This window comes from Centruroides vittatus, unplaced genomic scaffold (assembly GCF_030686945.1).
Source record: "Centruroides vittatus isolate TY-2023 unplaced genomic scaffold, ASM3068694v2 contig_10, whole genome shotgun sequence".
Lineage (NCBI taxonomy): Eukaryota > Metazoa > Arthropoda > Arachnida > Scorpiones > Buthidae > Centruroides > Centruroides vittatus.
The window spans coordinates 4107375-4128581 of NW_027120658.1; the positions used below are offsets into that span (position 1 = coordinate 4107375).

General features: G+C 32.3%; 1 protein-coding gene across 2 annotated transcripts in view; it reads left to right on the plus strand.

The window, feature by feature from the left end:
• The first annotated feature begins 1714 nt into the window (after positions 1-1714).
• Positions 1715-21207, plus strand: part of LOC136976506 (uncharacterized) — a 59779-nt gene continuing 40286 nt past the window's right edge. The window contains exons 1-2 of one of the 2 annotated variants that reach the window (XM_067271842.1): positions 1715-1754; positions 3893-3999. In XM_067271842.1, the coding sequence (XP_067127943.1) occupies positions 3977-3999 (23 nt within the window). In that variant the 5' untranslated portion in view covers positions 1715-1754; positions 3893-3976. Of the gene's footprint in view, positions 1755-3775; positions 3795-3892; positions 4000-21207 lie in introns of those variants that run through there. The other variant, XM_067271914.1, reaches the window with a different exon arrangement.

Below are 21207 nucleotides of genomic sequence, written 5' to 3' on the forward strand. Positions count from 1 at the left end.
TTTTTACAAGATATTATTATTATTTAATGTGAAAACAATGCCGCCTCTGCCGCCCCCACTACGCTACGTCACTGGTCACAGCACTGTTTGCAACTTTTAACCATATTCTCGATATCAGAGTCAATATTACGCCAGTAACAGTAATTTCGGGCTAAGGCCTTCATTCGAACGATTTCTATGCGTGTAGAGTGTAGCTCATGCAGGACTGCTGGCTGTAGACTTCTTGGGACGATTACGTGATGTCCTCTAAATAGAATTCCGGTGTGTGTGGATAATGGTCGTACATACGGCCATTGACAATGTCGTTTTTGATCTGTGATAGTTCCTTATCAACTGACGATTCTCTTCGAATTTCCTTGGCGGTGATAGTTCCAGTTGAGATATGTTTAACAACCGTGTCGTGATAAGTATCATCGTGGTCTTCTGTCAGGGCTTCTTTTCTTGTTAAGGGTATAGGGTTCCGTGACAGGTAATCGGCATTTGTATGTTCAATCGACTTCCTATGTTTGTTGGTATAATCGAAGTTGGAAAGGAAGTGCGCGTATCGTAGCATTCTTGTAGCTGTCAAAACAGGTAGCTTCTTGCAATGCCGTAACTAGGGCGGTGCCAGCGGTGCCCAGGAGTAGACCATGGGGGGCGCAGAAATGACCTGGACCAAGTTTTGGGTCATAGTTTTGAGGCGTAGTTACAGATGCTCGCACCGGGCGCATAAAAGGCTAGTTACGGCGCTGGTTTCTTGTCAGGATGTAGTATCGTCATAATGAATTTATTGTCGACTATAAGAGTAAATTTCCTTCCATAGATATAATCAAAAAATTTCTTACATGCCCAGAATACAGCAGTAGCCTCTTTATCCAGCTGGCTATAGTTTCGTTCAGCAAGTGTGAGAGATCTGGAGGCAAATGCTATAGGCCGTTCTGTTCCATTTGGCATCTGGTGTGACAATATTCCAGAGAGTCCAAATGGGCTGGCATATGTTGCTAATGTTATTGGTAGTTTAGAGTTCAACGAAATTAGTACCCTATCACTGATAATCTCAGATTTTGCATGAATGAAAGCTGTTTCCTCTTCTGCTGTCCAACGGAATTGAACGTTGTTCTTTAAGCGTTGATTCACTGGATATAAAACATCTGATGCATTGTTTATGAATCTAGAATAGTAATTAACAAGTCCTAGAAATTGGCGTAATTCTTCTACATTTCTCGGGCGAAGTGCATCCTGGATGGCTTTTATTTTGTCTGGAGACTTTTGGAGTCCTTCTGCACTAATTATATGTCCTAAATATTGTACTTTTCTTTCAAAGAATTTGTACTTACTGATGTTTACGTGTAAATCATTAGCTCTCAACCTGTCTAAGACATTCAGTAAATGGTTCATGGTTTTATTAAACGTGGGAGAATTGTTATGTATGTAAACCTCCAAGGCATAACCCACACCGAATTGCCCCTTGACCTAGTTCGGCGAACCAGCACCTCTGACCTTTGTCGTGTTCCTTTGTCTTCGGTCAGTAGTGCGTTAGCTGTAGTAACACTTAGACCTGGAGGCACAACGTTACGTTATATTATCACACAGTTACGTTTCTATTATAATAAAGTTAATTATATAAGTTAACAAGTAATCGTTTATTTTACGGACACAACAATGAATTCGTGCAATAAAATTTTTTATATATAATTTATATCCAAGGTTAACATTAAATTAAAATTATTCCAGAGGGCGCTTCCTTGTTTATATTTGTAAGATGAGCAGTCTGTGTAAGTGTAATCATTATTGTAAATTTATAAGTAAATTTGAATAGTATAAGAGTTTTTTTCTGATAAGAATTATTTACTTGAATGTTAATTCATATATTACACATTTTTCATAGTATTATAGTTATTGATAAGCATTGAATATGCAATGAAAACTTCAATGAGTAGCAGTTACTTTTAGTTACTTATTACATATTCATATAAGTACATCATTTAACTAAAAGTAACTTCTACTATTCAATGTAGTAATCAACATCAGAAATTTATATTTTATTGAAGAAATTGGTTATATGAAAATAGAATATACAATTAAATCCGATAATGTATTAAACATATTTAAGTTTGTTGATTTGATTTTTTGTTGTTTTATTTCAATATTCAGGAATAAAGAACAAATTGAAGGGAGTTTTTGTGCATTTGCAGTAAAGTTCATATTCATGAGAATGTTTTCACTACTAATTTCATATATTTCTAGAGTGATTCTGCAAAGTTAGTTCAATTTTAAAGTTATATCACTCATTGCTGAATCCAGTTAAATATTTTACTTGGTTTTTTTTTTATAGCTTTTTTGAGTAAATCAATAAGGTTCAAAATTTACTTTATTTTTGTGAATAACTCAGAAATCCATGGTGTAATATAGATGATCAGCTGCAGGTTTTATGGGGCCTTGGAAAAATGTCATTAGTGGGCCCAAAATATTTGTAAAAAAAAAAACTTTTTTCAAATCTTAGAAATTTGAATGTGTGGTACCCCTTTGAGTGCAGAGTCTGAATCTTAGGTCTGAAAAACCAACATTTGAACTAGCCCTGTAGATGGTAAAAAAAAATCACCATGTTAATGAGAAACTGGTAATTCTCTATTTAGTAGAAGTTATAGCAGCTGCCGTACAAAATATACTTGATATGTATAAACCATAGAGTAACAGAATAAAAGAAGGAACCACCTTTTATTCTGTTACTTTGGTGTTTTTTCAGAGGGGATGAAGTCTCTTTTTGCTCAGAGAACACTAAGAGGTTGGAATATGTTGTTAGTATGTTTTACTACTCCCTACAGGGACCTAATTACCTATAGGGCTCATAATTTAAAGACTAGTCCCTTGTGAGGGCTCATTATTTTGTGTGTCTTTTGCTGTGTAGATTTTATTTATCGTGATTGTTGTGGTAGGGATATGCTGAAAGCACTTTGCCAGGGGTTGATTAGTAATGGAAAATTAGTATAGAAAGTTAGTTGGAGTGAGGATAATTCAACCTAACCCTTGTTCTGGTTTAGTCAGTGCCAGTGGATTTTGGGGATTTGACAGTGACAAGTTTCTCTTGTATTGTGACGAATAGGTTTTTATTTTAATATTTGTTATTTTTATGAAGATTGAATATCAGTATTTTATTTTATAATTATCTGAAACTGTATAATAAAACAACGACATAATTTTTTGCTATTGTGAAGTTCATTATTATTTTTTCTTTAGTAACTCATGCTCATAATATAGGATTTCTTTGAATGTATTTAATAACCATCCAAATATTTTTTATAACCAATTTATCAAAATAATTTGAAATTGTATACTTTTTTATTGTTTGTATCCATTGAAAATGAATCAAATTGGACAAGATTCTTTTTCATATGTTAATTAATTCTTAGAAAATGTAATGTAAAAGAACTGTTTAATATTAATGTAAATAACATGTAATTTAAACCTCATTTATTATTCTAGATTCAAAATAACCTGATGATGGATTAATAAATTTGAAATGTTATTGACTATATAAAATTTATTGAATTAATAAAACTACTTTCACTATAGAAATTTATTCTTTTGATTAATTCTGAAGATCCAAATATAAATGCTGATTAAATGTATCAATTAAATAGCTCTGTGTATTTTTACGTCTGTTTTGCCAGTTCATTTTGTTTTATCTTACATCAACAATTAGATTAATGATTCTCTTTATTATCCCTATTTTTCTTTTTTTATAGTTCTTTTTAAGAGTTAAGAATATATTTTTTATAAATTATATAGAATGCAAGAAAAGGAAAGAATAAAATGTAATTTCTAGATTTCGGATTTATAGAAATATTTGACTTTTATGTAAATATATTATAATAATAATAATTGTAACTATTATAATGATTTATTTTAATAGGTTCCTTTAAAGATTTCTATACGATGAAAATATTTATATAAACAAAAGTTATCTTTCAAGTAAATAATATAAATCTGAAAATATATGTGCGATTTCAACAAAAATAGGTAAGTATTTTATCAATGTGGATTATTTTTTCTAAATTTGGAATTATAAATTTTATTCAAAGCATTTTAAGATTTGTTGTACAAATAAATAGTTAATATAAAATGAAAGTTAATATTTTGTTAAAATTTTGTTTTTTTTATAATACAATATATGCATTTACTGTATGTGCTATTTTTGTAAATATTCTCCATTATCATTTGTACAGTAGAATCTTGTTTTAATGGATCACTTGGGCCACTGAAAATCATCCATTACATTGCAAACAACAATGATTTCCCACACAGGAAAATATTTGTTGTTTGAAAAATTTCCAGTTTTTAATCCCCATATAAGAAATACCAGAATTGAAATTATTCAGTCTTTTGATATCACTGCTCTTTTACTGCATAATGTTTCTATAGAGTAAAGAACAGCGATCTCATTGTTACAAGATCGTACATTATGCCATATATGTGTACAACAAAGCTGATGGAAGTTTTATATACTGTAAGCATAAAAAGAGGTAAATTATATATGCCCATTAGCACTTCACTTGACTTCATGATTTGTTAAGAAACTCATCCATCTTGGTTTCTTTTGATGCCACTTTTCTGCTTGTTGAATACAACACCTCTCGCCTGTCAGCAATGTCACATAGAACCTGTTTGTTTTCACTGAAACTTGTTAGGAAAACCTTCACAACTTGGAAAGGCTTTATGGCCTTGCTAAATTTCACCACCACACTTTGACCAGTGTCAGAATGTTTACTAAGTGGCTCCTCCTCAATTGTATCAGCTTGCTGACTCTCTTCATACAATTCTTCAATTATACAGATTACCAAGTGCATCATTGAACTCTAGTTAATATTTGGGTGTTTCCTAGAATTTGTGAATGTTGAAAAAATGTGAAGTTTACAATAGATGGGCTATAAAATTATTCTGAATTATGGATCTGCTAAAAGGAGGTTAAATTACATTTATTTAGTGGGACCATGGGAAAAGTCAGTTTTTTCTGTGATCATTAAAACAAGATTCCACTGTATAAAATCAAACATTATTTGCATAATGACGTTTTTCTCATAAATTTTAAAAGATTCTACTGTATATTTTATTTATTTTTTTAAATTTAACTTTCTTTTATTATATTACTGCAACAAAATATGCAATATGTACTGTATTTTATGATATATAATATGTAACTTTTGTCTAAAAAAATTGCCTTGTATCTTGTATGTGAAGTTGCAATTTTCCTTAGGCTAATGAAATGGCCTTCAGCACACTACCAGTAACCTCTATCTAAACACAACTATTTTAACTAAGCAATAACATTTTTCAACATGTTATTATTTTTCTATGGCTAAACAGCTTTTGCATGTATTAATGTAGTATATTTTAATTGTAAATGACTTGTTTTAAACTCCTTTTTTCCTTATAAAAAAACTGTGCATTCTAATTTTTTTTAAACCAGAATACAGTAAAAAAAAAAATTGGTTAAATACCAAAGGTATGGGATTGCTTAAATGTACTAAATACTTTTTTCTAAATATTTTGATATTCTGTGCTGATGAGAAAGATGTAAAATGTAATAATTCTGCCATTCAAAGTATTAAAATTTTAAATTAAGAATACAAAAAATGTATTATTGTAAAGACCAACAACTGCCGAATTATCGGGCTAGCAAATGGCTATAGTAATATTAATAATTTAAGTTAATTTGGTACTAGAGTTAGGCGTTAGGTGCCATCTCTTGCTAAATTTAATAATTAGAATTTTAATTAAATAATTTAAATAAATTTAGGCTTAACTGGAAGAAAAGAATCAGCCCGAAGCGGGATTCGAACCCGCAACTTCTGCTATCCGTGCAGACACGTTACCAGTTACGCTACCCGGATCTTCGGTCCGATCCTCCCCTTCCAGTTGATATAAGATTACCGTACGACCATCGACGGCTATTACAATGCCGGCTGGGGACACATTAATTGCCCATGTCCTCCCAAAGGCACTCAACCGGCCATCGCAAACCCCGGCAAGGCGTATACATATAAATAAACAACAACTAACCCGTTATATATAAAGACCAACAACTGCCGAATTATCGGGCTAGCAAATGGCTATAGTAATATTAATAATTTAAGTTAATTTGGTACTAGAGTTAGGCGTTAGGCGCCATATCATATATCAACTGGAAGGGGAGGATCGGACCAAAGGTCCGGGTAGCGTAACTGGTAACGTGTCTGCACGGATAGCAGAAGTTGCGGGTTCGAATCCCGCTTCAGGCCGATTCTTTTCTTCCAGTTAAGCCTAAATTTATTTAAATTATTTAATTAAAATTCTAATTATTAAATTTAGCAAGAGATGGCGCCTAACGCCTAACTCTAGTACCAAATTAACTTAAATTATTAATATTACTATAGCCATTTGCTAGCCCGATAATTCGGCAGTTGTTGGTCTTTATATATAACGGGTTAGTTGTTGTTTATTTGTATTATTGTAAAATAGATATTTATTTTCTATGATATAGTATTACGTCTATGTACTATGTCCTTGTATTTTTTTACTCTTCCTACCCTGTGGTTACTAAGAGCGCCTTTTTTCAGGCCCATCACGGATTTGTCCTGGCCCACAATATGGCAACTAAATGGCGAATTATGGGACCTGAAATATCTAGACAGAACTGCTGTCCTGGTGTCTTTTGGCTATTCTAACTTAGCTACTGTTCTGGGGACCCAGGACTATCTCTAGTACAAGGAAAAAAAAAACTATTTAACTATAAAGATTTAGTTTTCTATGAATGAAGTTTATAAAGTTTAGTTTTCTAGTGAAAACGAACACTAAGAAGGGATTTTTCGAAATTTCCTCCGCGGGAGAGAGGGAGAGGATTAAGTCCTAACCTGAAGAACTGCTTCTACTGTACTGTTTTAGATGTGATTTTTTGTTTTTAATTACGTTTAGTCTTCATTGAGTACTTAGGGGTATTAAATTGATAACATTTCAGACATTGTTATAAATATTTTCTATATATTTCGATTTTTTTACCAAATGTTCGAACTGCTTTAAATTCAAATTTGTTATTGCATATTGGTTCGATTATAGAATGATTGTAAATGTTCCAGAAAATTTATCAAATTAAAAACAGTTTGTTTGATTCTCAGCAATTCTCAGCGGTAGGTGTTATATGACAATTACTATGGTTGTTGAAATATTGAATGTAAATAGGGTTTGCTTGCAAAATTTGCGCGAGCGAAGCCGCGGGTAACAGCTAGTATTATATAAAAAGAAACACAAATTCTTAGATTATAAGAGTCAATTTTTTATATTTGGGTAAATGATTTTTGGGGCAGTCAAAAAATCTTCTCTATTTCAGATTTTTTCAGGACGCGTAATGGAAACTTGTGTTAATGAAACTTAAGGAAACATGTGGTTATTCTCGTTCAAACTTAAGATTTGAACTTTGTGGGTCAGATGATGGGACACAGAAGTCCTGAAAAATGTTTAACTGAATAAAAAAAAAAACATGATTCCTATAATCTTCTTAGTTTATTTATAAGAAGAAATACAAATACTATCTGACACAAAAGATATATGATTGATAAATGGACACAATAATTTTAGTAACAGAATTCTGTTTAACTGAAATGTCAAATAATAAAGGAAGTTTTTAAAATTTAAAGTTACAATTTTAACCGCAATTTAAACTTGTAAAAAATGTAAAAAAAATCCAACTGAATGTTTCTTTTCTCATAGTTCTGTTAATGTTACATTAATATCAGTATGAATTGTATATATCACTGAAGATATTTTTAAATAAAAAATATAAATAATTATTTTCAACATAATTTTAAAGTATAGTATTTTAATGTTATGCAGTGACTAATTTCTCAGATATGGAGCATGAATGAAAGAGAAATTATATATTTCAGTGGAATGTCATTTTGGTAAAATTTGACTTTTTTTTCATGAGAATAATGCAAAAACTTGGGTTTATTACATATACATTATATACATGCATTTATATTACATTTTTTAATAAAGTAGCTATAAATATATAGTCATTACTGACTAGAGAAATGCTGGTCAGGACAATTGGATCTTTAAATCAGTTGGTAATGAGCATTCTTTTGAAAATAAGAAATGGGGTTATTTCATTGATACTTCTGCTCCTGTAGAGCAAGACAGTAAAACTACAATGCTATTGATTTCTAGCAGAACATACTATTAAACATTTAAGATCAATATTGCTTAAACTTAGCATATATTTATCTTAACTCTTAGTCAGAATGCTCATAAATTCTATAGATCATAAAATTAATTCTTAATTTTGCTGCATTATACAATCTTATTTACCAGTTCCTAATTTATAAAAGTATTCAGAATGTTTCTCTATCAATTCAACCATATTATTTGATTCAACATTATGAAACATCAGCTATTCTGCATTTGCAATCCTTGATGTTTTCAAATGTGGTCAGAATGTATACATGGCTTCAAGTCCTTTAAAGATTTAGAACACATTTTTCTATCATATATTATTTGTTAAAATTAATGTGACCTTTTTTCAAGAATGATTGATGCTCATAATATTATAAGGTAGCCAATATTCTTTTGTAGATGTTATGGGAATGAACAGCTGTAACACATCTTAAATATATCCTAATTTGTTATCAATCTTCTGAAACTGTTTTCTTAATTTCTATGATTCACAAACACAAGTCACGCTACTGTTTTAACGCTTGGCGGTTTTTCATCTTTATTTAGTTGATCAACTAAATAAAGATGGAAAACTGCCAAGTGTTAAAACAGTAGCATGACTTGTGTTTGTGAATCATATCCTAATTTTTTAAATATCAGAGAGATTTAAAGAGATATTCAGAGATAATAGACTGTATCCCTTTTATTTGCATGAATGAGAATTTCTCGTACCTGCTAATTTTAGCAATATTGGTTCTCCAAAGAATTTCTCATACTTGATAACCTTGGTTAAGTCTGATGGAATGATTAGTTTGCCACCAGGCTTTACCAACCGAGAGCTAAACCTGCTGATAAAATGGTTAAAATTGTTTCTTGATTCCTGAATATGACCAATTGTGCTTTAAAGGTATTATTTCTTTAATAATGAGATTGTAATATAGAATTTCTCAGAATGTTTGGAAAAAATAAAGGAAATTACTATAAAATTTTAAAACCAGTGGACATTCAAATTGGCATTTATCAAACCATTGTAAACCAATGACTGACTATATTAGTATGATTATCAAAAACAATAATATTTTTCAAACATACAATATTCTTGTTGTTAGAAAAAAAAAAGATATTTTTTCATTTTAAAGAGAAGCTATTCTGTTCTCTTCATCTTTAATTATTTATGCTTCTTGTATGTGAACATCTCTTTAATCCAAAACTATGTTTGGTAGACTGTCTCTATTTTGGATTAAAGGGACATTAACATACAAGAACCAATAGACAGCAACCATATTACAGTGTATTTTATGCTTTTTGTAATTTGTAAAATGAATTTTCATAAAGTTATGCCATGCCGACATAACTATTTTAGGTTCTTTTCTGTTAATGTGAGACCAATTGTAACTTTAATCTGAACTATTTATTTAGCTCATGCAACTGTGTTGGCTTTGAATAGCCCACTTGATTGTTTGAGGCATACTTAATGTTATATAGTTTTAGGGGGTGTGGAGGCTAGCTGCATGTGGGTGCTTCAGTGCAAGCAGTAGCAAGCACCAAAGCCCACGACTACATGCGAAGCATGTAGAGTAGGCAGTATACTGATACATGTTAAAAATTGGAGGCAAATATCTTGCAAAGGGTCAACAATTCTGGGGATGGTGCAAAACCCTTCATTCAGATCTTGAATTTTACCTGTTGCTGTACATATAAATAGGCTGGTGTCCTGTTAACAGAAAAATGCCCTATTTTATATGTATTAATACAGCATTTTCCAAGCTTTTTTCACTTGCATACCTGTTGCCGGTCTATTTTCAATTGTTTATCTGTATAATATAATATATATATACTTGACAACAATAACTATTCCTTGCAGGTTCTATTAAGATGGTAATAATAATAAAAATTTATGTTTCATTTCAAATGAATTTATTGTTTTTAATTTATATTGAAAAATTAAGTTATTTAAATTTTTATATATGTATTCATTAAGCATTGATACATAAAACTAAAAAAAGAAATATTTAGCATCCTGATAAATTTTGCAACTTTATATATATGTAACAATTATAACAATTACTTAGTCTTTCTAGCTGTAATTTTGTTGATAACACAAATTATATGAAGTACCATGTGTAAGTTTACTAGTAATATGATCTTTCATTTTCAAATTAATAATTAAAATGTATAGGATATACAGTAGAGTCCTACTAGTCCAAAGTAATTGGGACTGAGCCCTGTTCGGATTAGAAGATTTTCGGATTAGCCGAATAATTGAAATAATGCAGAACCAAGCAGTAAAACAGGTCTGGTTTATATAGATTTAACTCCATCAATGATTTTTGTTTATGTTTTTGTGTGTAAGTTCAGTATAGTTATGCTGTTTTAATAGGCCATGTCAAACACTGATTTATTAATTTTGTACAGTATTACGAAAAATGTATATTTTGCGAGCTAAAAAATTTCCTCTCCACTGACTGAAACATGTTCTGATTAGACGGATGTTCCGATTAGCAGTGTTCAGACTAGCGGGACTCTACTGCATCAAAAAATTGTGTGCTGAATGTATGTAGGGTGTCTGAAAAGTTACCATGCAGTGAGAAATTTGTATTATTGTTAAAGTTATATGTGTGGCATTGCATGCAAGGGCTGTAAATTGTACATCTCACATTTCCACTTTTTAGTAGATGGTGTTACTGCTTGCTGACAGATGTTCTGGTATTTGGACTATAGTTTTTGTAATGGAATCTTCTATGAGTTTGTATGAGCTGTTCAAATTGAATATTTCTTGATTTTACAAAAATTAAACTGGTCCTCTTTCCATAGTCCTTGCTGATCTCCATAATTTTTTTTATATGAATGTTTTAACTCTGTAAACTTCAATGGAATTTTCATGAAATTTAAGTTTAAAGACTTCTAATTCACAAAGATTTCAAGTGTTTGTATGCTGGTTCAAAAGATGATTTCTAAGTTGATATCCATTCAACAATTTTCTTTTTGCATTTATTCTATTTGAACTTGAGTAGTCAGCTATCTCACCTAGATTTCTCTCCTTGGTAAAGAGAAGATTTGATAATTACCAGGCTAAATCTGAAATAATATTAAGGCACTAAATCCCATCTTTTTATCATCTCTTTTCCATATCTGTAGATAATGTTTACATATATGATCAGACACAACAAATATATAGTTAGATTAATTAATTTTAAATAATTAAATATGTTATTAGATTGTTCACTGTTGTCTGTTGCTTGAAATAAAAATACAGTGGAACCTTGCTTAACGAGCACCTCACACAACGAGTATTTCGAATAACAAGCAAAACAAATTGTAAAAGTTTGCCTCACTTAATGAGCGATATTTCGCATAACAAGTGATGAGGAGAGGGGAAGTCCCGAATTGTACGCATGCGGCATGCTCCATCAGTCTGTTTAGCACTCGTTCCGCTAGCATCTTAGTGTCACTTGTGATCACATATTTTTCAAACTTGTGTTCACACATATTACTTATAAACATCAACAACCATAGCCCGTTTATATAATAAACATGCCAAACGATATGCCAATTCTTGGGTCATTAAATTTAATGACCGATTCCAAATTAAATTTTAGAAATGTCTGAATTAAAAATTAACTATTTATAATTATTAAATTTAATACGAGATGGAAACATAACTGCCTACCTCTAGTCTAATTAATTAATTTCTAATATTTAATTATAGCCTTTACATAACCCAAAAATTTGGCATATCGTTTGGAGTGTTTATCAAACATATTAGCTGTGATGTTCTTTTGTTTCTGCAAATAGAATTCTCATTCCAGGATGGTTCATTCCGCACTAGAAGAAAAGATGATGATGATTCATGCTCTTTAACAGTGTATATTGTACAATATTTTTTGAATAAATGTTATACATAAAACATTTGAGCATTTTTTTGGCGTGGAACGCATTATCGCATTTTACATTAATTTCTATGGGAAAAATTGTTTCGCTTAACAAGTGTTTCACATTACGAGTAAGACTCTGGAATGAATTATGCTCATTAAGCGAGGTTCCACTGTATACAGTATCTTAATAAAGGATGAAACAGTTTACTTTAAACTTTTTATTTTGTTTTTTATTTTTATTTTAAAATTTTTAATGTTTCAATGTTTTTTAATGTAATGCTTTTCAGCATTACATTTTAAAAATAGTTGTTTTAAGTGGTGTAATTAACTATAAGCATTGGCAATTTTTTCTATTTTTTAACATATTGTTATTGAATAAATATATATAAACATGAGTTGGTTTATATATAATTAATAATAATTTTTGCACTGTTCACTGGTATTAAATGTAGATTACATAAAAAAAATTATTTAGTTTTTCATCTAAGTAGCATGTTTGTTTGAGTGTATAAAAGAATTCAAATTCAGAAATTGAGTTAAGTGATTTTAGTCAGAATGAAATAATTATACAACATTAAGTTATAGCTTGTTTATGTCTTGAATAAACACACCAAAAATTCAACAGTATAAACACTTTAATAGACAAACATTTTCAATCATCGTAAACAGTCATGATCAGGTTTTTAACTTAATAAATTTGAATGAGATTGTTGTAAAAAGAACAATGATGCTATTGTAAGTAACGACATGCATAATAAATGGCATACTTAATATGTATTACTTTAAATGAAGTATTGTCCATGTTGTGGAAGGAATGGAGAGGAACAGGGTACAATCATCATACAATCAAGGCAATTTGTAAAAGAACTTCCAACAGGGGAGATGGTCTCCATATCCTTAGAATGTGTGTCTTGAAAATGAGTTTTCCACCTGATGTCACTCTTCTTTGGAGAGTCCTTCTTATGTGAACATATATTGGATCTACAGGAAAGTTCTGTCCATTTTCGAATTAAAAGAAAATATTACTTTTTTAATACATTTATTAATTAATAGACTTTAATCCGTACTCAGAATCTTTGAATATTGTATTTCAAACACACCTTATTGCTGAGAGACTTTGTTTATTACCATGGTTCTCAATTAGTGGTACATTGAAATTGCATGAAGGGGTATGTGTGACAATCTAAAATCGGTCGATTTAAAATTTTAATGCATGAGGTGAAGCAATCAAAAAAATAATGGTGGATCATAAAAAATTCAGCAATTTACAGCATGATGTTGAATGCACAAATTTGCTTATTTATAACTAAAAATATTCTCGAAATTTCATCAAAAAAATGCATTTGTGACAATATCTAAATGAAATTCTTACGCAAGAAACAAAAATTGTACAATTAACACAATTTGTGTTCTCAAAATTACCGACTTTAACTCGAAGATGACTTGAGACTGAAGCTGACCAAAAAGCAACCAGATTTTACAAAGTTGTGCAAAGAAAATCCTGCACATTTTTCACATTAAAATTAAATAACCTTATGTTATTTTCATTATTATTAGAATTGTATTTTAAAGGTAATAAATGTAAAAAAAACACTTACTCTATTTATCACTAGCTGTCTACCCACAGCTTCTCCTGCATTATATTGAATTTTCTCATGGGAGTAAGAAAATATCTACATTTTACTGCAAGAAAATATCTATGTCCATCTCCAATATATAAGCTATCTCTGTGCCAAATTTTATTAAAACCTGTTCAGCGGTTTAGATGTGAAAAGGTAACAGACAGACAGAATTACCTTCGAATTTATAATATTAGTATGGATTAATATGAATTTATGCTATAAGGAGTACACGAGTTTGAGCTCTTTCTTGAAGTGGTATGCAGGAAAAACTAATTGGGAACCACTGGTTTATTATGTTGAACAAATGTTTTCAACCCACTCAAGGGGTCATCATCAGGTTATTGATGTTACCTGAACTTTTACAATAGTTCTTTTAGAACTGTTTTTATCGAATTGCCAAGGAATTTGAATTCAAAGTGTTTTGAACAATACGTTAAATTCAAAATATATAAAATATAAACTAATGTTTTGTTTGAAACACTTTGAATTCAAATTCCTTGGCGATTCCCTTGAGTGGGTTGAAAATGTTTGTTCAACATAATAAACAAAGTCTCTCATCAATAAGGTGTGTTTGATATACAATATTAATTAATGTTTACTGAACAACATAATTTTCATTGTTACTAATGACTTCTTCCCACCATGATGGTAATTTATGGATTCCATTTCTGTAAAATGTTTCATCTTTGGAGGTGAAAAACTCAGTGCTTGACTGACATCTGCTTCATTTTTGATTTTTTTTTCCTTCAAAAAATTTTGCAGGGAGAAGAACAGATGATAATTGGATGGTGCTAGGTCCAGAAAGTATGGGGGATGTAACAGAATTCCCAGACTATAGTTTTATGGCGAGTCACCAAAGCAGCATATGGCCTGGCATTGTTGTGGTACAGTATGATTTGCTTCCTATTGACCAGGGCCAGTCTCTTTTCCTTCAGTGCTTTGTTCAAATCATTCATTTCTCAACAATATGTTTCCAAATTGTTAAGCCTTTCTTTGTGTTTCAGATGCTCATAGTGTATTAGTCATTTGATGTCCCACCATATACACAGCATTCTCTTATTGAGATTCAAACTCACTTTTGAGGTGGAAGGGGGAAGATTGTCGAGGCTCACAGTATGCTCTTTTTTTCAATATTCTCATACGTAATCCACTTTTCATTGTCAGTTATCATCTGGTCTAAGAAAGGTTTGATTTTGTTCTGAGTAAGCAGAGATGTACAAATAATGACTTGGTCATGTAAATTTTTTTTACTTAACTCATGAGGAACATTTACACACCAGTCCCAAGTTTCCAAATATGGTCCAAAATGGTTTGTTGAGTTTGAGCTTTTCTGCAATCTATGATGATGTCAAAAAAAAAACAATTTGTTTTAACTTTTTAACTTTGTGAATTTTTACCTATTTTTCCTTTGTAAAAGAAGTTTGTTCTTTAACCATATTGACTGTTACTTCTGGAGTAGTGTAAAGGATTAAAAGATAGACTCGAAAATGTAAAAATTTTTCTAAATAGTCTTAAATTCATATTTTGAAGAAATAATATCCTGAGTTAACACTGGCATTTGAAACAATTTTGTTGTATAATGGTCTTAATAATATCGTCATCTATCAGAGATGGTCCCTCAGAGCCTGACATGTCATTAAGATTGAAATTGTCTGCTTCAAATTTTTTGAATCATCTTCTGCACATTCAGTCAGAATCTTCACCAAATTTCTACATGCTTCTGTAGCATTTCTACCTTGTTGGAATTCATACAGAATACATTGCTGTATGAATTCCAACTTTATCAATGAACTTTATCAATAGACATATTTACACAAATGAACCTCACTTAATACTGACATGATAAAATCATTGTTTCAGTAAATTTAGAAGAGCACATATATAGAAATACAATGGTAAAAAGAGATGGTCATATATGTTTCAAATGAACACATTCATGTGTGTTGAAACTTGATATGTCAAAAACAGACAGAACTTTCTGGTAGACATAATATAAGAATTTACAGTATTATTGTATTAGAATGATTTTGAATGTTTCATGTCTAAAGATAAGATTTGTTCTTAAAAAACCAATGCTTTTTACATAGGACTCCTTTAAATGATAAGTTTAGTTTTAATATTTTTGATAGTATGATTCAAACAATTTATTTTATATTGACATTGTTTAACCCTCATGGAACATGGCTGATCTTTTCAGCCATGTTTGTTTTTTTGTTGTTGCTTTTGCAAACCCAAATAGTGGACCCTCCCACTCTTACAGTACCTTTCTATAGACTCATCTGCTGGCTTTTTGTGCTGTTTTAGTAACAGTCATTTTTTTATCATTGAGTAACTTGCTTTTTGTTAAAACCTGGTGTTTTCAACCATGCACAACTTATTGCATATGCTTGTTTCTCCAGTAAACTTAATGTTTTGTTATTGTGTTATATTAGTATCTATATATATAATCGAGATGAGATAATAATAATAATAATTACTCTCCCGTGGTCACCACCTGGTCGTGGTGGGAGAGCCCAGTAATTTTACTGATCCATAGGGCAATGCAGGCTGGAGCACAAGCTCCTGGTAGGGACACCCATGCCAGTAAGGTCTATGGAGAGAAATGAAGCTAAGAGTGACCACACCCACATTTTGTGGAGATATTTATTATGGTAATAACCAGATCAAAGTGTGATACCGGCTCGGATGTTGCCCAGGCTAACAAGGTCTGTGTTCGTGGGTTAGGCAGAGGCTCACGTTCGAAAAATAGCCCACAGTCTCCCTTGGTTACTGGTGGCAAAAGCAGCACCGGCCCAAGCATGGCTACTGCAATGCCCTCAACAGATGTGAGGAACCAACCCAGCCTTGGTGTTTCTGTGGCAATGCATCCACAGACCACAAAGGCTGGAAAACCACGCCAACGGATGAAATGGACAGTAGAAATGAACGAGTTTATCATCCGTACTTACTACACCATCACAAAACTCGAAACAAACATGACAGCATACAGACAACAACTACACCATAGATTCACACAACAGTATCCTCACCTCACTGTCACCGAACAAAGAGTTGTTGATCAAAAAAGAACAATTATACACAACAACCTTATCTCACAAACAACACTTGAACTTATCAAACAACAGGTTGCTGATCAAATACATCAACAGACAGAAACATCTAACATTAATGAAGATCATGTAACCTGTCAGGATAATCCAGCAACAAGCATTGATAATAACACACATACAACAATTACCACTAATGATACTACAGACACTTCCTCATCCATCACTGATAACATAGACATGGATTTAGTTAATATGCTTCTCACTTATATTTCAGAAAACACTCACTAAATATACAGGTACAGATCCCACACAACGACCACGAATACCAAAAATCAACACGTCAAAAGAAGTAGGAAAAACACTAAATTATGTAAACACTCACTTACTACCACACTACATTCATTCAATTTCTACACTCGCAGACATTCATACATTAGTTTATGCTGGGGCAGTCACAGTAGTGACACACCATGGACTGAAAGTACAATCACAGACAAATACACAGAAAACACAATTCTATCACAAGCCTGCCTGGCAGAGAAGAATAGAAACACAAATAAATGACATTAGACAGCAATTAGGCAGGCTGACACAATACACTAAAAACAACATAACACCCAAATTAAGGAAACAGCTCAAAAACATTTTCAAGAAAATAAAAACACACACAAAACATGAACATCACAACACACGCATTACAGAATACATTGATACACTAAAACAAAAACTTGCTGCCAAAGCACGTAGACTCAAACGATACAAAACATGTACACTACAAAAACAACAAAATAAATTATTTACAAACAATGAAAAACTCTTTTACAGACAAATTAATAACAAAGCAAACACTGATACACAGCACAGTGGCACACCAACAGAAGAAGAACTCACAACATATTGGTCTTCTCTTTGGTCCAGTGCTGTCACGCACAATGCTGATGCAGGCTGGATCGAGGAGGAGAACAAAAACTTGCACAACATACCAACTATGCCCTGTGCTGAAATAAACATACATGATTTCCAATACACTGTTAACAGAACACACAACTGGAAGACACCTGGTGTAGACAACATTCACAATTTCTGGTACAAAAAGTTTACATCACTGCACCAGGAACTAGCTAAACACCTAACACACATCATATCATCAATCCACAAGACATGCCAAATTTTCTTACTCAGGGCATCACCTACATGAAACCTAAAAACAACAATACCACAGACCCCACACAATACAGACCAATTACATGTCTTCCAACACTCTACAAATTATTGACATCCTGTATCGCAAACAAAATATACAAACATGTTGAAGAACACGACATTCTTACGGAACAACAAAAAGATTGCCGTAGAAATCACAAGGGATGCAAAGAACAGTTACTCATAGATTCAGTCATTCTACAGGCAAGCACACAAACAACACAGAAACATACACATGGCATATATAGACTACAGAAAAGCATTCGACAGTTTTCCACACAGTTGGCTGCTACATATTCTACACATGTACAAAATACATCCATCACTCATTGCATTCTTTCAAAACACTATGCAGCACTGGAGAACAACACTACATCTCAGGGTTAGTAACACTTCATACAAACAACCAAATTTTTATTAGGCGAGGAATTTTTCAAGGAGATTCCTTGAGTCCTCTCTGGTTCTGCTTAGCCCTGAATCCATTATCCAACATGTTAAACAACACGCAATATGGTTACAATATCAGACATGAAAAAACAACACAGTTTACACTGTCACATCTCATGTACATGGATGACATAAAACTTTATGCATCCACACAAAAACAACTTCATCAACTCCTACAAATCACACATTCATACACCAAGGACATACAAATGGAATTTGGCCTAGATAAATGCAAAACAGTTCACATAGAAAAAGGAATCCTGAAGAAAGAAGATTTTGCACTTGGAAATGGAGACGTTATTGAATCCATGGAAGAGGGCGAGTTCTACAAGTATTTAGGATTCCAACAGGCCAAACTAACAGAACATACACAAATAAAGCAAAGATTAATTAAAGAATACCAAAGTAGGTTAAATGCTATTCTCAGAATGCAGTTAAATGCAAAACATACAGTCAAAGCAATAAACACATATGTCATCCAGTACTCACATATTCTTTTGGAGTTATACATTGGACTCACACAGATCTTGAGCAACTCCAAAGGAAAACAAGAACAACACTTACTAAGCATAAACAACATCATCCTAAATCCGCCACAGAAAGATTAACCCTTCCATGTAAAGATGGCAGACGTGGCCTGATTGACATAGTTAACCTTCACTACAAGTCACTGCGAGAGTTTTTCTACAAAAAACAAGAAACATCACAATTACATAAAGCAATAACTATAGCAGACTCAAATAACACACCATTAAACTTACACTCACATCATATGGACACAACACAACATATAAAAAGCATAGACACCATTAAGCAATCGTGGGCTCGAAAGGCACTCCATGGCATGCATCCTTATGATCTGGCCCAGGATTTTGTTGACAAAACTGTGTCAAACAGCTGGTTAGCTTGGGGATGCCTCTTTGGGGAGACGGAAGGATTCATGATCGCCATACAGGATTAGGTTATAAATACTAAAAACTACAGAAAACACATACTCAAAGATACAACACTCACAAATGACACATGCAGAAAATGTCACATCATGCCAGAAACTATACAACACATCACCTCTGGTTGCAAGCTCTTGGCACAGACAGATTATTTACACAGACATAATCAAATAGCAAATATAATACACCAAGAGCTTGCAAAGAAACACAAATTAGTAGACATCTTACGAACCATACTACAAATACATTCCACAGACAGTATTGGAAAACAACACGCACAAAATGTACTACGACAGAGCCATAATCACAGATAAAACAATTTACAACAACAGACCAGACATCACACTCATTGACAAACACAATAAAATCACATACATTATAGACATATCCATTCCAAACACTCACAATATACAAAACGCATGCACTGAAAAAATTAGCAAGTACACAGAACTCGCCCAGGAAATAAGGCATCTGTGGAGGATGGATAGGGTGCTTATTGTACTTGTTGTTCTCTCCTCTACAGATGTGATACCACACACACTACACAAAAGCCTGGGCACATTACAATTGAATAGAAACACATATATCACACTACAGAAGGCCACTATATTGAATACATGTCATATTGTGAGAAAATTCCTGAATACAGACACACACACACTGATACACTTCTTTAATTTCTGTTTTAGTTACTATGCCTTGACTTTGGTCTGGCATAGTACACAGCCACCAGTGTTAACCGAGTATATCTCACTTAATCCAACATAATAATAATAATAATAAAATTTGGTACACAGTTAGGGTATGTCATGAGAACACACACTAAGAAGGGATTTTTCGAAATTCTTCTCCACTGGGGGAGGGACAGGATTAAGTCATAACACTTCCATCAACAATGGAAGTGTTAAGAGAAAGTGACGTGCAAGACGCAGATGCAGTTTTTCTCATTTTTGCAGAAGAAGAAAGAAAAGTAATTCCAGGTGCAATTTGAAGACATTTATTGACTCAAGAGAAAAATTCACATAAAAGAGGCATTAAAGAACATATTTCACATAGTTTCGTAAATTCACATAGAATGCCTCTTTATGAGAATTTTTCACTTGAATCAGTAAAATTTTTGGCGTGACATCCTCTCTATATATCTGAGTTACTTAACAAGACATTTATTTTCTAATGAACCTACTATTTAAGCAGTTGATGAATTATTTTCTGATGATTAGATTGAACATAATGTAGATATACAGGAACAGGATACAGTTTCAGAACAGTCTGGAGATGATGAAGCAGAAGTTAAAATAAAGCCTAAATATACATGAAGGGATGGAAAAACTAAATGGATAACTAATTGTCCTCCACGTAATAGATGAACAGCTGATCACAAGTTAGTTAGACCGTCTGATGAAGAACTACCAAGTTCGAAAACGTTAACGACGATTTTTTGTTTTGTGTCCAACAACGGCAAGAGGTTCCCGAAAGTGTGATTTAGTTAGACACTTTCCAGATATGACGACACAGAAAGATGTGAATTCACCTGTCGCTACCTGAAGGCTATTTTTACAAATGAAATTTTGGATGATATCATGAAGTATACAAATGAACATATACAGAAAATATGTTCAAACTATACCCAGGAATGAGATGCATATGATGTGTCAAGGAGTGAAATGGAAGCTTTTATTGGTCTTCTCTACATGGTGGAAATTTTTAGAGCTTTGCACCTGAACTTATATGATTTGTGGTCAAATGATGGAACCAGGTGGAATTCTTTTGTAACATAAATATACAAAGGTTGCAGTTTTTTGTCCGTAACCTCTTTTCTAACCTTTGTATCCGGTACTTCTTCTACTGTCCAACAACAAACGTTTTCGGCCTCACTCGAGGTCTGCTTCAGGTT